Source organism: Mustela putorius, unplaced genomic scaffold, assembly GCF_011764305.1.
Source record: "Mustela putorius furo isolate JIRA1106 unplaced genomic scaffold, ASM1176430v1.1 tig00000873_pilon_pilon_pilon, whole genome shotgun sequence".
Taxonomy (NCBI): Eukaryota; Metazoa; Chordata; class Mammalia; order Carnivora; family Mustelidae; genus Mustela; species Mustela putorius.
The window spans coordinates 1,638,070-1,651,836 of record NW_025421504.1 but is presented as its reverse complement, the minus strand read 5'-3'; the positions used below and the strand labels follow the sequence as shown (position 1 = coordinate 1,651,836).

At 65.2% G+C, this 13,767-nt stretch overlaps 1 protein-coding gene across 3 annotated transcripts; it reads left to right on the top strand.

Annotated features, from left to right (window-relative positions):
* Positions 1 to 540: 540 nt before the first annotated feature.
* CHMP6 (charged multivesicular body protein 6) lies at positions 541 to 6,983 on the top strand. 3 transcript variants are annotated; one of them, XM_045085738.1, is made up of 9 exons: positions 601 to 689; positions 2,137 to 2,245; positions 2,872 to 2,981; positions 3,139 to 3,226; positions 3,309 to 3,395; positions 4,191 to 4,256; positions 4,440 to 4,520; positions 5,450 to 5,504; positions 6,015 to 6,983. In XM_045085738.1, exons 2-9 carry the CDS (start codon positions 2,225 to 2,227, stop codon positions 6,068 to 6,070), a joined length of 564 nt encoding a protein of 187 aa, XP_044941673.1. In that variant the 5' UTR covers positions 601 to 689; positions 2,137 to 2,224; the 3' UTR covers positions 6,071 to 6,983. The 3 variants fall into 3 exon arrangements, with proteins under 3 accessions (XP_044941672.1, XP_044941673.1, XP_012909770.1); XM_045085737.1 differs by lacking the exon at positions 2,137 to 2,245 and having other exon boundaries at positions 541 to 689; XM_013054316.2 differs by lacking the exons at positions 601 to 689; positions 2,137 to 2,245 and adding an exon at positions 1,250 to 2,114.
* Positions 6,984 to 13,767: the final 6,784 nt, after the last annotated feature.

Here is a 13,767-nt window from a genome sequence, read left to right as displayed (position 1 = left end):
GTGAGCCGCTGGGCTGTTAGGGCCGGGCCTGGCGCAGGGCAGAGTCCGTCACAGGACCGGCTGGGGTGACCCGGCAGGGCTGGGTGCTGTGGCGGGAGGGGCCGTGTGGCCCCCGAGCCCGGCGCGCGCGGCCGGGACACTCAGCCGCGGGCCGGGGGGGCCCAGACTGAGCAGCGCGCAGGCCCGGCGGCTGGCCCGGTAGCCGTCGCGCACACCTGGAAGCCCGCGGGCCGGGCCCAGGATCGCTGAGCGCAGCGCCGCGTGGCCGCACCCGCCGGGGCGCAGGGGCTCGCGGACACGGCGTCCGGCCCGCGGACCTCGCAAGGACCCCACCTACACGGGAGACCGCGACTTCGAGTCTTAGTCGGCAGCTGCAGGGCACTCCGCAGAGCGCGCGAATGCGGCGCTCAGGCCTGCGCAGGCCCGGCCGGCAGCGTCCTCGAGCCGCGGTCGCCCAGTCCCGCGAGGGCGGATCCGAATCCCCGCACCGCCGGCCGCTCGCCCGCACGCGCTTCGCCTTCTGCGGCGTGTGGCCTCGCGCGGCCGCCGTCGGGGGCGGGGCTTCGGTACGGAGGCCGCGAGGGCGGCGAGGGGGCGCGGCGGGCGGGGCCGCGGGCCGGGGCGCCATGGGCAACCTGTTCGGCCGCAAGAAGCAGAGCCGGGTCACCGAGCAAGACAAGGCCGTCCTAGTGAGAGCCGGGCCCCGCGGCGACGGCGGGGGACAGCGGGCCGGGGCTGCGCGGCCCCCGGGAGGGCCTGCCGCTCCGCCGGGCGGGCTTCTGGCCGCGGACGGCGGCGCCGGGCGGCGGGCGACCCGGGCGAGGGCGGGACGGGGCCGCGGGGTCGGGGCGGCGCGGAGAGTCGCGCGGTGTCGCAGCCGCTCCTGGTCGGCGGGCGAGCGCGCGCTGCGGGGGGCAGGCGCCGCGGCCCGGGAGGGGGACGGTCCCGCCGGGTGGTCGGGCGCCCCGGAGCCCGCGGGAGCGCCGCGCTGCCAGCCCCGCACACGGCGGCCCGCGGTGCGGGCGTGCGGCCCCCGGGCGGACCCCGCAGACCCTGGGCGGACCCCGCAGACCCCGGGCGGACCCCGGAGACCCCGGGCGGACCCCGCAGACCCCGGGCGGACCCCGCAGACCCCGGGCGGACCCCTCGGACCCCGGAGACCCCGGGCGGACCCTGGAGACCCCGGGCGGACCCCGCGAACCCCGGAGACCCCGGGCGGCCCCGCAGACCCCGGGCGGCCCCGCGGCTCCCGGCTGCCCCGCGGCGCACTCGGTCTGTGCGGCCCGGACGCAGGACGGCCTAGGAAGCGCCAGGACGGGGGGCCGCGGACCGCCGCCCCGCGGACCCTCGCTCGCGCTCCTGCCGGCCCGGCGTCGGGTCTGAGCGGGAAACGGGCGCGGTCTCCGGTGGCCTCGCGCTGGCTGCAGCAACCTCCTGTCGTGAAGGTCCTTGACCGAGGCTCCCCGGCTGGAGCCGCGTCTGGCACGGGTGTCCCTGGAGGAAACCCGAGGAGCGGGGGTGCTGCCCGGGGTGGGGCGCGCTCTGGGCTCTGCGGAGGCGGGGGCGCGCCTGGCCGACCCCGCCCGCCCCCGCGGTTCTCTCCTTCCGAGGACGCAGCTCGGGGCTTCTCTTCAAGGAGGCCCTTCTGGCCGGGAGCCCCGCTGGGCGTGCCCAGACGGAGCAGCGCGGTCCGCGCAAGTAAACCCGACGACTGGCCGGTCGCTCGGATGTAAAGCTGGGAACTCCCGGCCGGGCGCCGTCTCCCCCGTGACCCTCCGCCGCTGCGTCTGGTTTCCCTAAGTACCCGCGTCCTGCGGCTCCTCTTCGGTGCTCTGGACGCACCCGGCTGGGACCGTGGCCCTGGCCGGGGGTGGAGGCCCAGTTCCGGGGAGGACGGCCAGAGCGGAGAGGACGGCTCGTAGGCTGGCCGCCGTGTCTCTGGGCCTCGGGCCGGGAGAGTGGGCACCTGCCACTGCGGTGTCCGGGCGGCCCCACCCGCCATGTGGCGCCCCGGGCAGGTGCTGCGGAGGCGTGCTGTGGAGGGAGCCGTGAAGCGGGTCCCTGCAGACGCGTCCACACTGGCGGATGATTTCTCCCTACACCGAGTCTTACAGGTGTGCCGACCTTTTCGCTTAGTTAACTCAGGGCAATCGTTCCTAAAGATAGAAGTCCGCATAGGAGAAATGCCCTGTGCCCGCACGCGCTCACCGTAGCGTCCTCTGAAATGGCGAAATTTGAAAGAAATGTGAGTGGTCTAGACTAGGGCAGGATTGACTGACGTGGTAAATGCCCCGCCCCCCCCTCCCCCGTCCCTTCTGGGACAGCACCCGGGGTCCCAGCTGCTTGGCACGATCACGCAAACACCACGCGAACGTGGCAGCGGCTGTCGGCAAAGACACGGTGATGAGCGGCGGAGGCAGGGGAGCTGCACGCAGCCGGAACCCGTCTGAAGCCCGCAGAGCCGGGCTGGAAGGCCCCAAACCCTCGCTGTGGCTGGGTGGGCCGGTGGCCCTTCTGGGTTGTCTCTGAACCCTGGAGGCAGTGGCGGCGCTCTGACCTGCCCCCGTCCCCAGCACCCACAGCCTTGCTGTGCAGTGACGCCACTGAGAACAGGCTCTCCGTCTCTGCGCTGTGGACCCTGGGGCTGGCTGCCCCTCCTGGGCCTTGCGGGATGCTGGGCAGCGCCCCTGGCCTCCACACCATGGTGCCAGGAGCATGCCCCTCCCAGTGGTGACAGCCATAAATGTCGCCAGCCCTTGCCCCATGTGCCCCTTGTCCCCACGGAGAACTCTGTTAGAGGGGGTGCCGCGCGGCCGGCGCAGGACCCAGCACAGCGAGGGCGTGTGCCGACCCAGGCCTGCTCTCTCGCAGCAACTGAAGCAGCAGCGGGACAAGCTGAAGCAGTACCAGAAGAGAATCACCCAGCAGCTGGAGCGCGAGCGCGAGATCGCCAGGCAGCTCCTGCGGGACGGGAAGAAGGAGTGAGTGGGGCCCAGGGCAGGCTGGACAAGAAGGGGCTTCATTCCCCTGTGGTCCTGGAGCCGGCGGGGGGGTAGGCCCAGGAGGCCAGTCCACGCCCGGCAAGGCCACCAACAGGCATGCCGGCCACTGGGTCACCGTGCGGGGTTCCCTCTGCAGACGGGCCAAGCTGCTGCTCAAGAAGAAGCGGTACCGGGAGCAGCTTCTGGACAAGACAGAAAACCAGATCACCAGCCTGGAAACCATGGTCGGTGGGGCGAGCGGGGGCGGGGGGGGAGCAGGGGAGGGCAGACACCTGACCACTGGGTCTGCCTCGACATCCTCCCCAGGTCCAGAGCATCGAGTTCACCCAGATTGAGATGAAGGTGGTCGAAGGGCTGCAGATCGGAAACGAGTGTCTGAAAAAGATGCACCAGGTGGGCCCTGGCAGGGCTGGGGCAGAAAGGAAGGGGAGCTGGGCGGACGAGGGGCCGGGCTCATGCCCCAGGCCACACTTGTGCCCAGGCCGCGGGCCGGGAGTAGCAGGTGCCCGCCGGGAACATGGGGGAGCCAGTGCTCCCAGGAGGCAGCGATGGAGGCGGACACACTCAGGGTCTTGACCTGAGACTGGGCTGATGGGCGCAGACCAGAAACTGGGTCCACAGATGCTTATGTGACTGGAAGAGTAGTCTGGTGAGGGTGCACGAAGGGTGTGGCGGACGCACTGGGAGGGCTTCCTGGAGGAGGTGAATACAGCCTTGTCACAGGATGCGGCGTAGAGGTGGTGCCAGAAGGTGGGAGAGGCCGTGCCCCAGCCGGCCCTGATCTCCGGGTAAGGGGACAGCAGGGGCCACACAGAGCGCCCCGGCCACCAGCTGCTCCGCCCGTCCGTCCAGTGTGTCCCTGCCGGTCAAGCAGAGGCTCTTTGAACCCAAACGAGATCAAGTCAGCCGCTCTGAGGAAGTTTCTGACACCTTTTTGCTTATTTCTGCCTCGACCTCCGAGGGCTGGTTGAGGTGCTGGAGGTCTGGGGCGAAGGGCCGGCAGGAGTCTGAGCGGAGCGGTGGGGGCCGAGCTCCGGAGTCTCTGCACCGGCCCAGCCCACGGCAGAGACAACCAGAACCGTGTCGTGTTCCGCGCGGCCTGGCTGGTGCCCTCCGGTCCAGGTGGCCTTCCCGCCAGGGCTTCTGCCAGGGCCTCGCTGACGAGACTCCCTCCGAACCGATTGTTAGGTGATGTCCATAGAGGAAGTGGAGCGGATACTGGAGGAGACGCAAGAGGCCGTGGAGTACCAGCGGGTAGGTGCTGCCGGGCCACGGGGGCCGTCTGCCGCCCGTGTGAGTGCCCAGCGGGTGCCCTCGAGGGCCGCGCCTGCCTGTGCCGGGGGTGGTCAGCTTTTCTCAAGGTGGGGGGCCTTGAGCCACGGGCGGTCTCCTTCCCCAGCCTGGCCCCGGTCCTCACCTCTGCTCCTCCTCTCGCAGCAAATAGACGAGCTCTTGGCCAGAAGCTTCACTCAGGAGGATGAGGAGGCCATCTTGGAGGAGCTGAACGCGATCACTCAGGTAGTAGGATCTCCCGGAGCCGGGCGCAGTCCCTTGGGCCACAGGACCTCCCAGAACTGGGCGCGGTCCCTCGGGCGACAGGACCCCAGGCGGCTTCTGCCCGTGGTGGTCACTGGTGTTGGGGAGCACACAGTCCTGTCGCTGCGGTCGGTGTTCCGGAAACGACTAGCGCTTGTGCTGCACCGAGGCCCGTCTCCTCGCGGGCCTGGCTGACAGCAGGGAGAAAAGCCCCCCCGGGGAGACGGTTTCGCGGGCTGCCCACCCGAGGAGGTTGCTGGAGGCTGGGGCCTCCCGGAGCCCGGCGGCCTGGACAGCGCAGAGATGCTGACTTCTGGCTCCGTCGGCCCCTCCAGAGGACAGAGTGTGGTTTTGTGATCTCGGGTGGCCTTTCCCGTTGAGGCCCAGAGGCTCGCTGTCGTGCACGGGGCCTGCATGCATAACCCTGGACGCTGCTGACGTCTCGTGCAGGCCTGAGGCCTGTGTCCGCTCCCTGACTGAGCGGTCTCTGTCTCTGGGCCCCCCGCCAAGGGGCGCCGCATTCTCCCTGTGCCCCCCGCCTGCCGCTCCCCCTGCCCTCGGGAGGAGCACTAGCTCATGTCGCTGCTCTGTGCACTTCCGTGTCCCGTGGGCGCTGCCTCCTGATGTCCTTCCTCCCGAGGACCCGAATGCCCCAAGCCACGAGGGGGCCCCTGGGGGACAGGCAGCTCCACCACAGACCTGCCCTTGTGCGAGCACAGCGGGCGCTTCTGTGGCTCCGGGGCCCGTGCGCATACGTTTGCCCAAGTGCACGGCCAGGTTTGCAGCTGAGATCTCCTAGGAAGCCCCCTGGGGCAACTGAGGTCTCAGTAGTGCCAGCCCCTGCCGGGGCTTCAGCGCGGGGGACTTCCCGCCCCGGTGGTGTCCTGCAGCCTCTGCCCTCTTTCTTGTAGGAGCAGATAGAGCTCCCAGAGGTTCCTTCAGAGCCCCTTCCCGAAAAGAAACCAGGTACGCTTCTCGTCCTGTCCTTTAGAGAACACGGATTTCCAGACAAAGCAAAATGCCTGGGCCACAAGGTCCTTCCCCCCTTCCCACTCAGGGAAAGTCGGTTCCCTCCTCCCCAGTGGGGCAGGTAAGCACAGGCCTCGCTCTGGGCTTGGGCCCGGGTCTCCAGGATGGGGTGACCTTCTCGGGCCTGACCCCGTTCAGAAAGGCGTAGCCCACAAGCCGAGCTGGGAAAAGGCCATGTCCAGCCCAGGACGAGCCGTCCTCTAGACAGCAGGGCCCTGTGGGGCCGCTTCCCGCTGCGGCCCTGTGTGGCTGCTGGTCCCTCCACATTTCCTCCTGCCCCTCTCCCTGCCCCTCCCTCACAACAGGCCCCTGCCTGCGCCTTGGGCCCCGCAGGCCCTGTCCAGAGCGCGCTGTCCTGGGTCCTGGCTCCTTACCACCTCCTTCTCTGGAAGTGTCTGCCTCTCTGGTCTTCTCTCCTCGGCCAACGCCTCTTTCTTTCCTCCACAGAGAAAGTGCCCCGCGAGGCCAAGCCCAGGCAGGTGGAGCTGGTGGCGGCCTCGTAACTCGGCCTCCTCTCGCGGGACTGGCGGGGACTCCCCAGAGCCTGGGGCCCATAGAGTTTGGGTGCGTGGCCAGCCCTGACCTGGCTCCCAGGAGGCCGGCGCCAGGCCAGGCCGGTCAGGTGCTGATGGCGCAGCGTGGCGCCGTGGGCTTGGTACCAGGAGGGCTCTGCGGAGCGCTTCCCTGGCACTGCGGCCTTGCTCTCGTTTCTGGATTAAATGGCAACGTTCAGACCCTCCAGCCACACGCAGCTTCTGACGCTGCAGCTCCCACGCGGCCACAGGCAGGCCCAAGGCTCCTGGTGCTGGCCACTCCTGTCCCCGGCCCTGCAAGGCTCCGCGGGCCGCCCTCTCCGCAGCTTGCTGTCTTCTTGGGAGGGCGCGTCGAACCGGCTTCCTCGCCCGCCCCTCCCTCTCTGCTGCTGCTCCCGCCGGCTGGCCGGGGCTTCAGTTAGGGAGCGCCTGCCTTGGCCTGGCTTCCTCACCTGCCCCATCTCCCCATCGGTTCACGGCTGGAAACCTCCCCTCTTCTGTGTCGACATTCGACAGTGTTGGGCTGGCGGGGGTGGACGCACCCCTGCTGGGCTGACAGTGGCCGAACCCCGACTGGTCCTTGGCACCAGCGGGAGCTCAACCCTGCTGCAAAGGGACATTCCTGGGGAGCCAGCGGTCTCCCGGGGGTCCCCGGAGGTGCTGATGGGCCTGCTTGGGGGTGCGGCCCCCGTCGCCTGGGAGCTTGCTGGGCCCCCGGGGCTCTCCAACGAGGCGGATGCTGTCGGGGGTGGTCGCGGCTCTCTGGCCGACGGCTCATCCTGGCATTAGACAATCCCGATGACATCTCCCTGCCACCTGCAACAGAAAGGGGACCCTCCCAGCCCCCTCCCAGGTCAGCCCCGTATTAAAGTTGATGCCTGCATGGTCTGCAGCCTCGTGGAATGGGGTCCCTGGGGGCAGCTGGTGGGTTCGAGTGCGGCTCCTCTCATGTCCCTGAAACACGGCACGTTGGCCCCTACTGGGCACTTGCTCCACTGCGCCTGCCTCGAGTGGCCTGGGGGCTGGGGACGTGGGGCAGGTGAGGGTCCTCAGCGCACCCAGCGGGGCTCTGGCACCGAGGCACCCTGTGCTCTGGCTGTCCGCTCTGGGCAGCTGCCGGTAGCGAGGCGCGGGGTCAGGTCCTGGGCTCCTCCAGGGAAACAGGCACCGCGGTCTCTGCGTGCACTGAGGTGAGGGAGGCTGGTCGGTTGGGTTCCTCCAGCAGGGGTCTGGTTTGGAGGCCCAGGTGGGAAGCCACATGCCCCCGGGAGCAGGCAGGCAACAGCAAGGCGAAGGGTGGGGGTGCCCCACTCCTAGGGGCTGCCGTGTCCTGCACTCGAGGCCGCCGTGGGCTGCAGCCAAGTTACCCAGGGGGCAGGAGGTTGGGGGAGGGGGGGGACAAGAGCTGAAAACCAGATTTGGAGGTGTAATGCCAGCCTCAGCCTGGAGGGGGCTCTCTGCCAGCTCATTTGGGGGATTTTGCAGGAAACTGGCATTGACGGTGTCAGTCTGGCTGCGGGCCCCACCCGTGTGTTTCTGGTAACAGCCATCCGTGGCCGTCCCGGGGGTTCTCACAGACAAGGAGATACAGGCTACCTTTGCATCCAGCAACCCTGCCCTACTCTGCGGCTGCCGGTCCAAGGTCATGGAGGGAGTGGGCAGCCTGGGTAGGGGAAGTGCCGACCCCCCACCGGCAGGGTGGACCCCTCTCCTTTCCCTTTGCTGAGGGCTGGCGGCAAAGTCTGCCCCTTGCAGTCACTGGCTGGCCTCCCTGAGGGCTTCACCATGGGGGCTGTGCGGTGGGGTCAGCACTCCGACCACCCCCCTCCTGCGGTGAGTGCCTGGAGAACCTGCCTGGGTGTGCATGGCCCGCTCCCGGGCATGGGGAACCCAGCGAGCATCCGACAGCAGCCCAGGCGTCCTCCTGACCCGGGTAAGGGGTCCCCGCATCTCCTGCAACAGCTGGAAAGTTGGGGAGGGAACTTTGTCCTCTCTCAGTGTCTCAGTAGTTAGGCCTCATGTGCCAACTAATCACCTTTTCTCTTTGTACATGTTTATTCCGTTCATCTAAGGAGGTTCTGCCCTGAAACCCAGCATGACCTTGAGCTGCCTCCTAGGCTCTGGCCCTGGAGGTTGCCTGGCTTGCAGCTCCCGTGTGTGTGCGTGAGTGTGCGTGAGTGTGCAGGGAGCTAGGATGAGCTCACACTGATGCTACCCAGCACTGAACCCTGGTCCTGAAACACCACCTATGTGACCATGACCCACCTTCGTTCTAATCTACGGGGCATAGAACTCGGAACACCGCAGAGGAGTGAGAGCTGAGTTCAGAGCCCTGGTGGCAGAGCTGGGATCCTACCCGAGATCAGTGGGGGCTGCGGAAACAGGTGGGAGAGGCTTCCGGTGGGGCCGTGGGGCAGGAAGGCGGGGTGAGGACTGGGCACTGGGACCATTTTGGTGGGATGCACGTCTGTCCCCAGTACAGGCAGCATGAAAGTTTTAAAAGCAGGGGATGGGGAACTGGGAGGGGGGGCACCCAGGATGAGACGGGGGGCACCGTCCAGGATGGGGTTGGGCACCCAGCTACAGAACGGGGGCTGCCAGCTGTAGATGGGGGTCCCCTGGCCCCCGTGTGCCCTGCCCTGAGGAGGCATGTCCCCCTCCCCACTTACGGCCACCCCCATAGGGTCTCCCTGAAACCCTGCTGTACCCAGGGAGAAAACTGGGGGACTTGAGGCAGGGTGTGGGGCATTGTCCTGACAACACATGGGCTTCTGGTGGTGTCAGCTGTCCACGGTCACTCACTGGCCACAAACTCAGGAGGGACGCCTGCTGCCCCGTCCACATGCACAAGAACACTGGAAGCCCATGGTGGCCACTGGAGGTCGGCACAACCTGTGGTCTGAGCCAGCCAGGCTGACAGGCTGCCGGACAAAAACCATTTTGAGGATCATGACCGACCTAGAGTCGACACGGCAGCCCGGATGCCAGATTTACAACCCCCAGTCACTCCATGCAAAGCTGGTGTCTGTGACCAGTTTCCCAGGGGAAAGACAGTGGCAGACACCAGCTCAGATCCAGGCGGTAGGATCTTCAAGCACATGAGAGCAAGGACAGCAACTAGCTCCCAGGAGGTCAAGTTCAACAAGCTGGAAGCGGATGGAAAGTCTTAGCTGGGGAGCAGAGAAGACACGAGAGCAAAATGCATTTTTCAGAACCAGAAAATACACCGAAAGTCCAAAAAATTAACAAGCTCCATCGCAGAGAGGGGTGTCCAGGAAAGCCCGTGTGAGCCGGGGGAGCAGCCACCAGACTCGTCGGGTCTGGCCGGGAGACAGAAGAGCGGGGGCTCATCCATGCCGCGGGACCGGTGAGACGGGGCGAGAGGGTCCAACACTGTGTTATGGAAATCCCGAGACGGGGGCGCCTGGGGGCTCAAGTCATGATCTCAGGGTCCTGGGATGGAGCCCCTGCTCGGTGGGGAGCCTGCTTCTTCCGTCTCTCGCTGTGTCTCTCTGTCAAATAAATAAATAAAATCTTAAAAAAAAAAAAAATCCCAAGAGAGGAGAAACATGATAGCGGGGGGGGGGGATGGAGAAAGACTGACCAAAACTTTCTCACATTTGAGGAAAAACTTCAACTTACAGACATAAGAATTGCAGTGACTCCCCCTCCCAAACGGGGTGAATCCAAAGAAAGCCGCGCCCAGACATGTAACTAAACTGGTGAAAAGTTGAAGGCAAAGGAAAAGAACCGAGAAGGCTCCGGGTGGAGAGGAAAGCCGTCCAGAGGACAACGATCGACCAAGCAGCTGCGACAGAAACCAGAGAGGCCAGAACCCGGGGAGCAGGGTCTGGAACGCGCCGGCAGACGGCGGTCAGGCCGCAGTTCAGTGTCGTCCAAACATGCTTTGGGAAGGAAGGAAAGACGGGGACGCTCCTGGGCGAAGGGCAGGAGGCGGCGACAGACGCGCTCCAGAGGGAGCTGCCAGAGACGCTCTCCGGGCCGCCAGGAAGCGACACCACGGGGACTTCGGGAGCGGGGGAGGAGCAGCAGAAACGGCCATTGTCCGTCTTGTTTTTAAACAGACGTGTGACTGTCGACCCTAACACTTGCGGACGCCCACAGCGGTGACGCGACAGGAGGGGCAGAGCGTCTGGTTAACTCCGGATCCCACACGCGGGAGGCCGGGCGCGTGGCCGAGCCCCCTCGTGCGACCAGACACCAGGAGATTTTCAAACACCCCGGGAAAAGGCAGGAAAGGGGAAACAGGCACAAACAGAGCGATAAAGGGGTAGATCGAAGTTCAGTTCTTAACATCTCCACTAACCATGAACGGTCCGAACACACCAAGTGAAGGCACTGCCAGACGGGAATAAAAACGGAAAAGCCTGATTATGGTATCTCGGAGAAACCCACTTTAATGTAAAGGCAGGTAAAAAAGAGAACGATGGGGAAAATACCTCTCGGAGACACGAATCACGGGAAAGCTGGCGTGGTCATGTCAGCACCAGACAGCGCGGGCTTCAAGACGCATGTCGCCAGAGACGGGGGACCTTAAGTGACAAAGGCCGGGATCACAGCCCAAGGCGCGTACCCCCAAACCACAGGACTTCAACACTCCGGAGGCAAAACCCGCGGAACCGAGGGACTGACCGTCTCTCGGAGGCTAGACGCGCAGCCGGCCTCTCCAGGGTACAGACCGGCCGGACCAAGTCACCCACAGCAGAGCACACCTCGTCCCGTGACGCGGGACACACGCCAATGTGCACCGTGTGGGGGCCGTGCCGTCCACCTGAACAAATTGCAGAAAAACTGAAATCCTACAAAATGAGATCAGATCATCATGTAATGACTCTGGAAATCAATGACCGATCTCGGAAAGATGCACAGATATAAGCAGTTACGGGGAAAAAGGAATTCCCAAAAGAAGTAAGAAAATATTGTAAACGGAACGAGCATGAACACATGAACGTTTGTGGACGGCAGCCGAAGTAGCGCCTTTTCTCTCAAAGAGAAATTCATAATACCAAACGCTTATTTTTTTTAAAGGGAACTTAATAATCAATAAGCTAAACTTTCACCTTAATTAATTAGAAAAAGGGCAAATTAAATCCAAAATCATGAGAACAAAGGAGATCATAGCAGAAATCAATGAAAACAAAAACGTGAAAGAAAAAATCCATGACAGCCAAAAGAGTTATTTGGGAAGCTCGGTCATCGTGATGCGCCTGAGCCAGACCGACCAGGGAAGGGAGGCACCAGCTACATCAGGAACGAAAGGGAACCGTTGCCAGAGACCCTGTAAACATTAGAAGGACATTGAGGAAATACCAGTTTTGTGCGTGTACATTCATCAGTCTTGAAGAAACGGACAAATTTCTCGGAAGCCCCACACCAGGCAGCTCGTCGAGGCTGCGGGCATGGGCCGCGCGCTCGCGTCTGCTGAGCATCGGGTCCGTCCAGACGCCGAGGGCAGGCGTCCCCGCGCCTCCGCCGGAGCTCAGGGAAGGCCGCCGCTGGAGCGCTGCCCCGCGAGCTCCGCCCGCATCCGGCATGATAGGAGCCAGGCGAGCCAGGAGTGTGTAAGAACGGGTTCTGATCCCGGCGTGACGGTGCTGGGATGAATCCCGCGGGGTTTACGCCGGAAACGTCCGGTCAGCTCAGCGCGCGGACATCGCTCGGTGGGACTCCGTATGGGCGGACGGGAGGAGGCGGCCTGACGAAGACCTCCTCGGCAGATGCAAGAAAAACATTTGACTAAATCCCACATCTGTCACTAAAAAACAAAAACCAAAACCTAGCAAACTAGGGAGAAAGGGAACTTTTCTATAAAAGCCGCCCGCAAACCCGACGGCTAACAGCAGGCTCACTGGCCAAGGCTGGAAGCCCTTCCCCCGCGAGATGGGGAACCAGGCGCGGGGACTGCTCTGACGGCGCCTACTCGGTGTCCCCCAGAGGCCCGGCAGCAGCAGGAGAGAACTCGGAAGCACACGTGTTGGGAAGGAAGGAAAGCGCCTAGTTGTGGCAACACGGCTGTGAACACAGAACACGCCGCAGGAAGGTACAGGAGGCCTGCGAGACGTCCCCAGCAGGTTTCGTGAGCTCGCGGGCTACCAGGCCACTGCCCGGAGTCCCACACGTGCTTGTTTACTAGCAACGAACCCTGGAAACAAATCAGAATTTTAGCCTCGGGAAACAGACTCGCCACACCCAGGACAGAGAAGCAGGGGACAGGCCAGGGCTCCCGCTCCAAACCAGGAAGAGGGACAAGGTACAGAGCTCGCCCTGGGGGAGCATCTGGGAGCGTCGCTTTCAGAAAATCTGGTTCACGACCCTTCGATGCCAGCAGCTCTCCGTGGGGGTGCGGCGAGGAAGCTTCCGGCAGGCCCCCTCGATACAGAGGGAACCCCGCCCCGGTCCCGGCCTCCGTGTGACAAGGCTGTCCCAGGGGCTGGCAGTGAGCAGCCTCGGGCAGGCTGCTGGAGCCCGGCTCCCCGGCTCCTGGCCACCACCTGGCAGCCTGGTCCTGCCAGGGCCGCAGATGGTCTGGGCTCCCACCCGCGGCGTCCGTGGGCAGTAGGTCAGCCCTTCGATTCACTCTGCGTGTCTGACGGCGGCTGCCCTGTGTCTTCCCCGAGAGCACCGGGCAGGGCGGGGGGCTCGGGGGCTCGGCAGGGCCTCACACACATGTGAGAGGCCGGGCAGCCCTGGACTGTCTTCAGGCCCGGGGGCTCCAACTGGAAGGCACCCAGGAATGCTCGGCTCACAGAGTGGCCATGGTCCTTGCTGCTTCTGGGGTCCTGCCTGGGCTGCAGGACACAGCAGCGGGTCCTGCGGGGGTCCCTCCGTTAGCTGGGGGGGATGGGGCCGAGTTTGGGTCAAAGCCTCTGAGAGCAGCCGTCTGGCCTCCGGGGCTCACTTGCTGGTGGACTTCGGAAATAAAGCTACGAAATTCCGGAGAAATCTGGCTCCTCCAAGAAAAGTGCCACACATACGCCAAGGTCCCCACTGTCACGCGGCTTCAGGGAAACGCAAACCGAAACCACACGGAGACGCCACCTTCCGTCCACCAGGATGGCCAGAACCAAACAGCAAAGAGCACGGGCTGGCGAGGAGGCGGTGAAGTCCGAGCCTCGCGCGGGGCTGGGGGGGACACGCGGCACGAGGAGAAACAACCAAACACGGGGGCACCACATGACCCAGCAGCCCCACCCCCAGAGACACCCGCCGGGGACCGAGAACCGGCGCGCACGCAGGAATGCGGCGGCCCTGTGGCCCCCGGTTCCCCGGGAGGCGCAGACCCTCCGCGGGCCGCTGCAGACGGACAAGCGCGCAGGCCCCATGCGCTGTAGGTGCAAGGAACTGCCGCTCGGGCGGACCCCAAGAAAGGAGCCCGACGTGGAAGGTCCACGCAGTGGCGCCGCGGCCACGGGGAGCACAGGCTGCCGGGGCGAGCGGAGTGGGCAGGGGCGGTGGGGGGGCGCCCTCTGCGCGGCTGACCCGGCTCCGGGACTGGACCGAGGAGACGTGGAGCCCCGTGAACACCCTAGAGGGGTCTCACGGGGACGGAACCGCATACTTTAAAATATGTTTGCTCTGTTACGGGGCTTCCGCCTCCATCTTAAACAAGGTGTTGCAGATCGCGGCCCGCTGGTTCGGGGCACAGC

What these genes read in the sequence shown, in the direction of transcription:
- CHMP6 (XM_013054316.2), top strand. Translation starts at nt 2,001, where the DNA reads ATGTGGCGCCCCGGGCAGGTGCTGCGGAGGCGTGCTGTGGAGGGAGCC. An exon ending in GTCTGAAAAAGATGCACCAG is followed by an intron (nt 3,396 to 4,190) that starts GTGGGCCCTGGC and finishes ACCGATTGTTAG; the next exon opens with GTGATGTCCATAGAGGAAGT. An exon ending in AGCTGAACGCGATCACTCAG is followed by an intron (nt 4,521 to 5,449) that starts GTAGTAGGATCT and finishes TCTTTCTTGTAG; the next exon opens with GAGCAGATAGAGCTCCCAGA.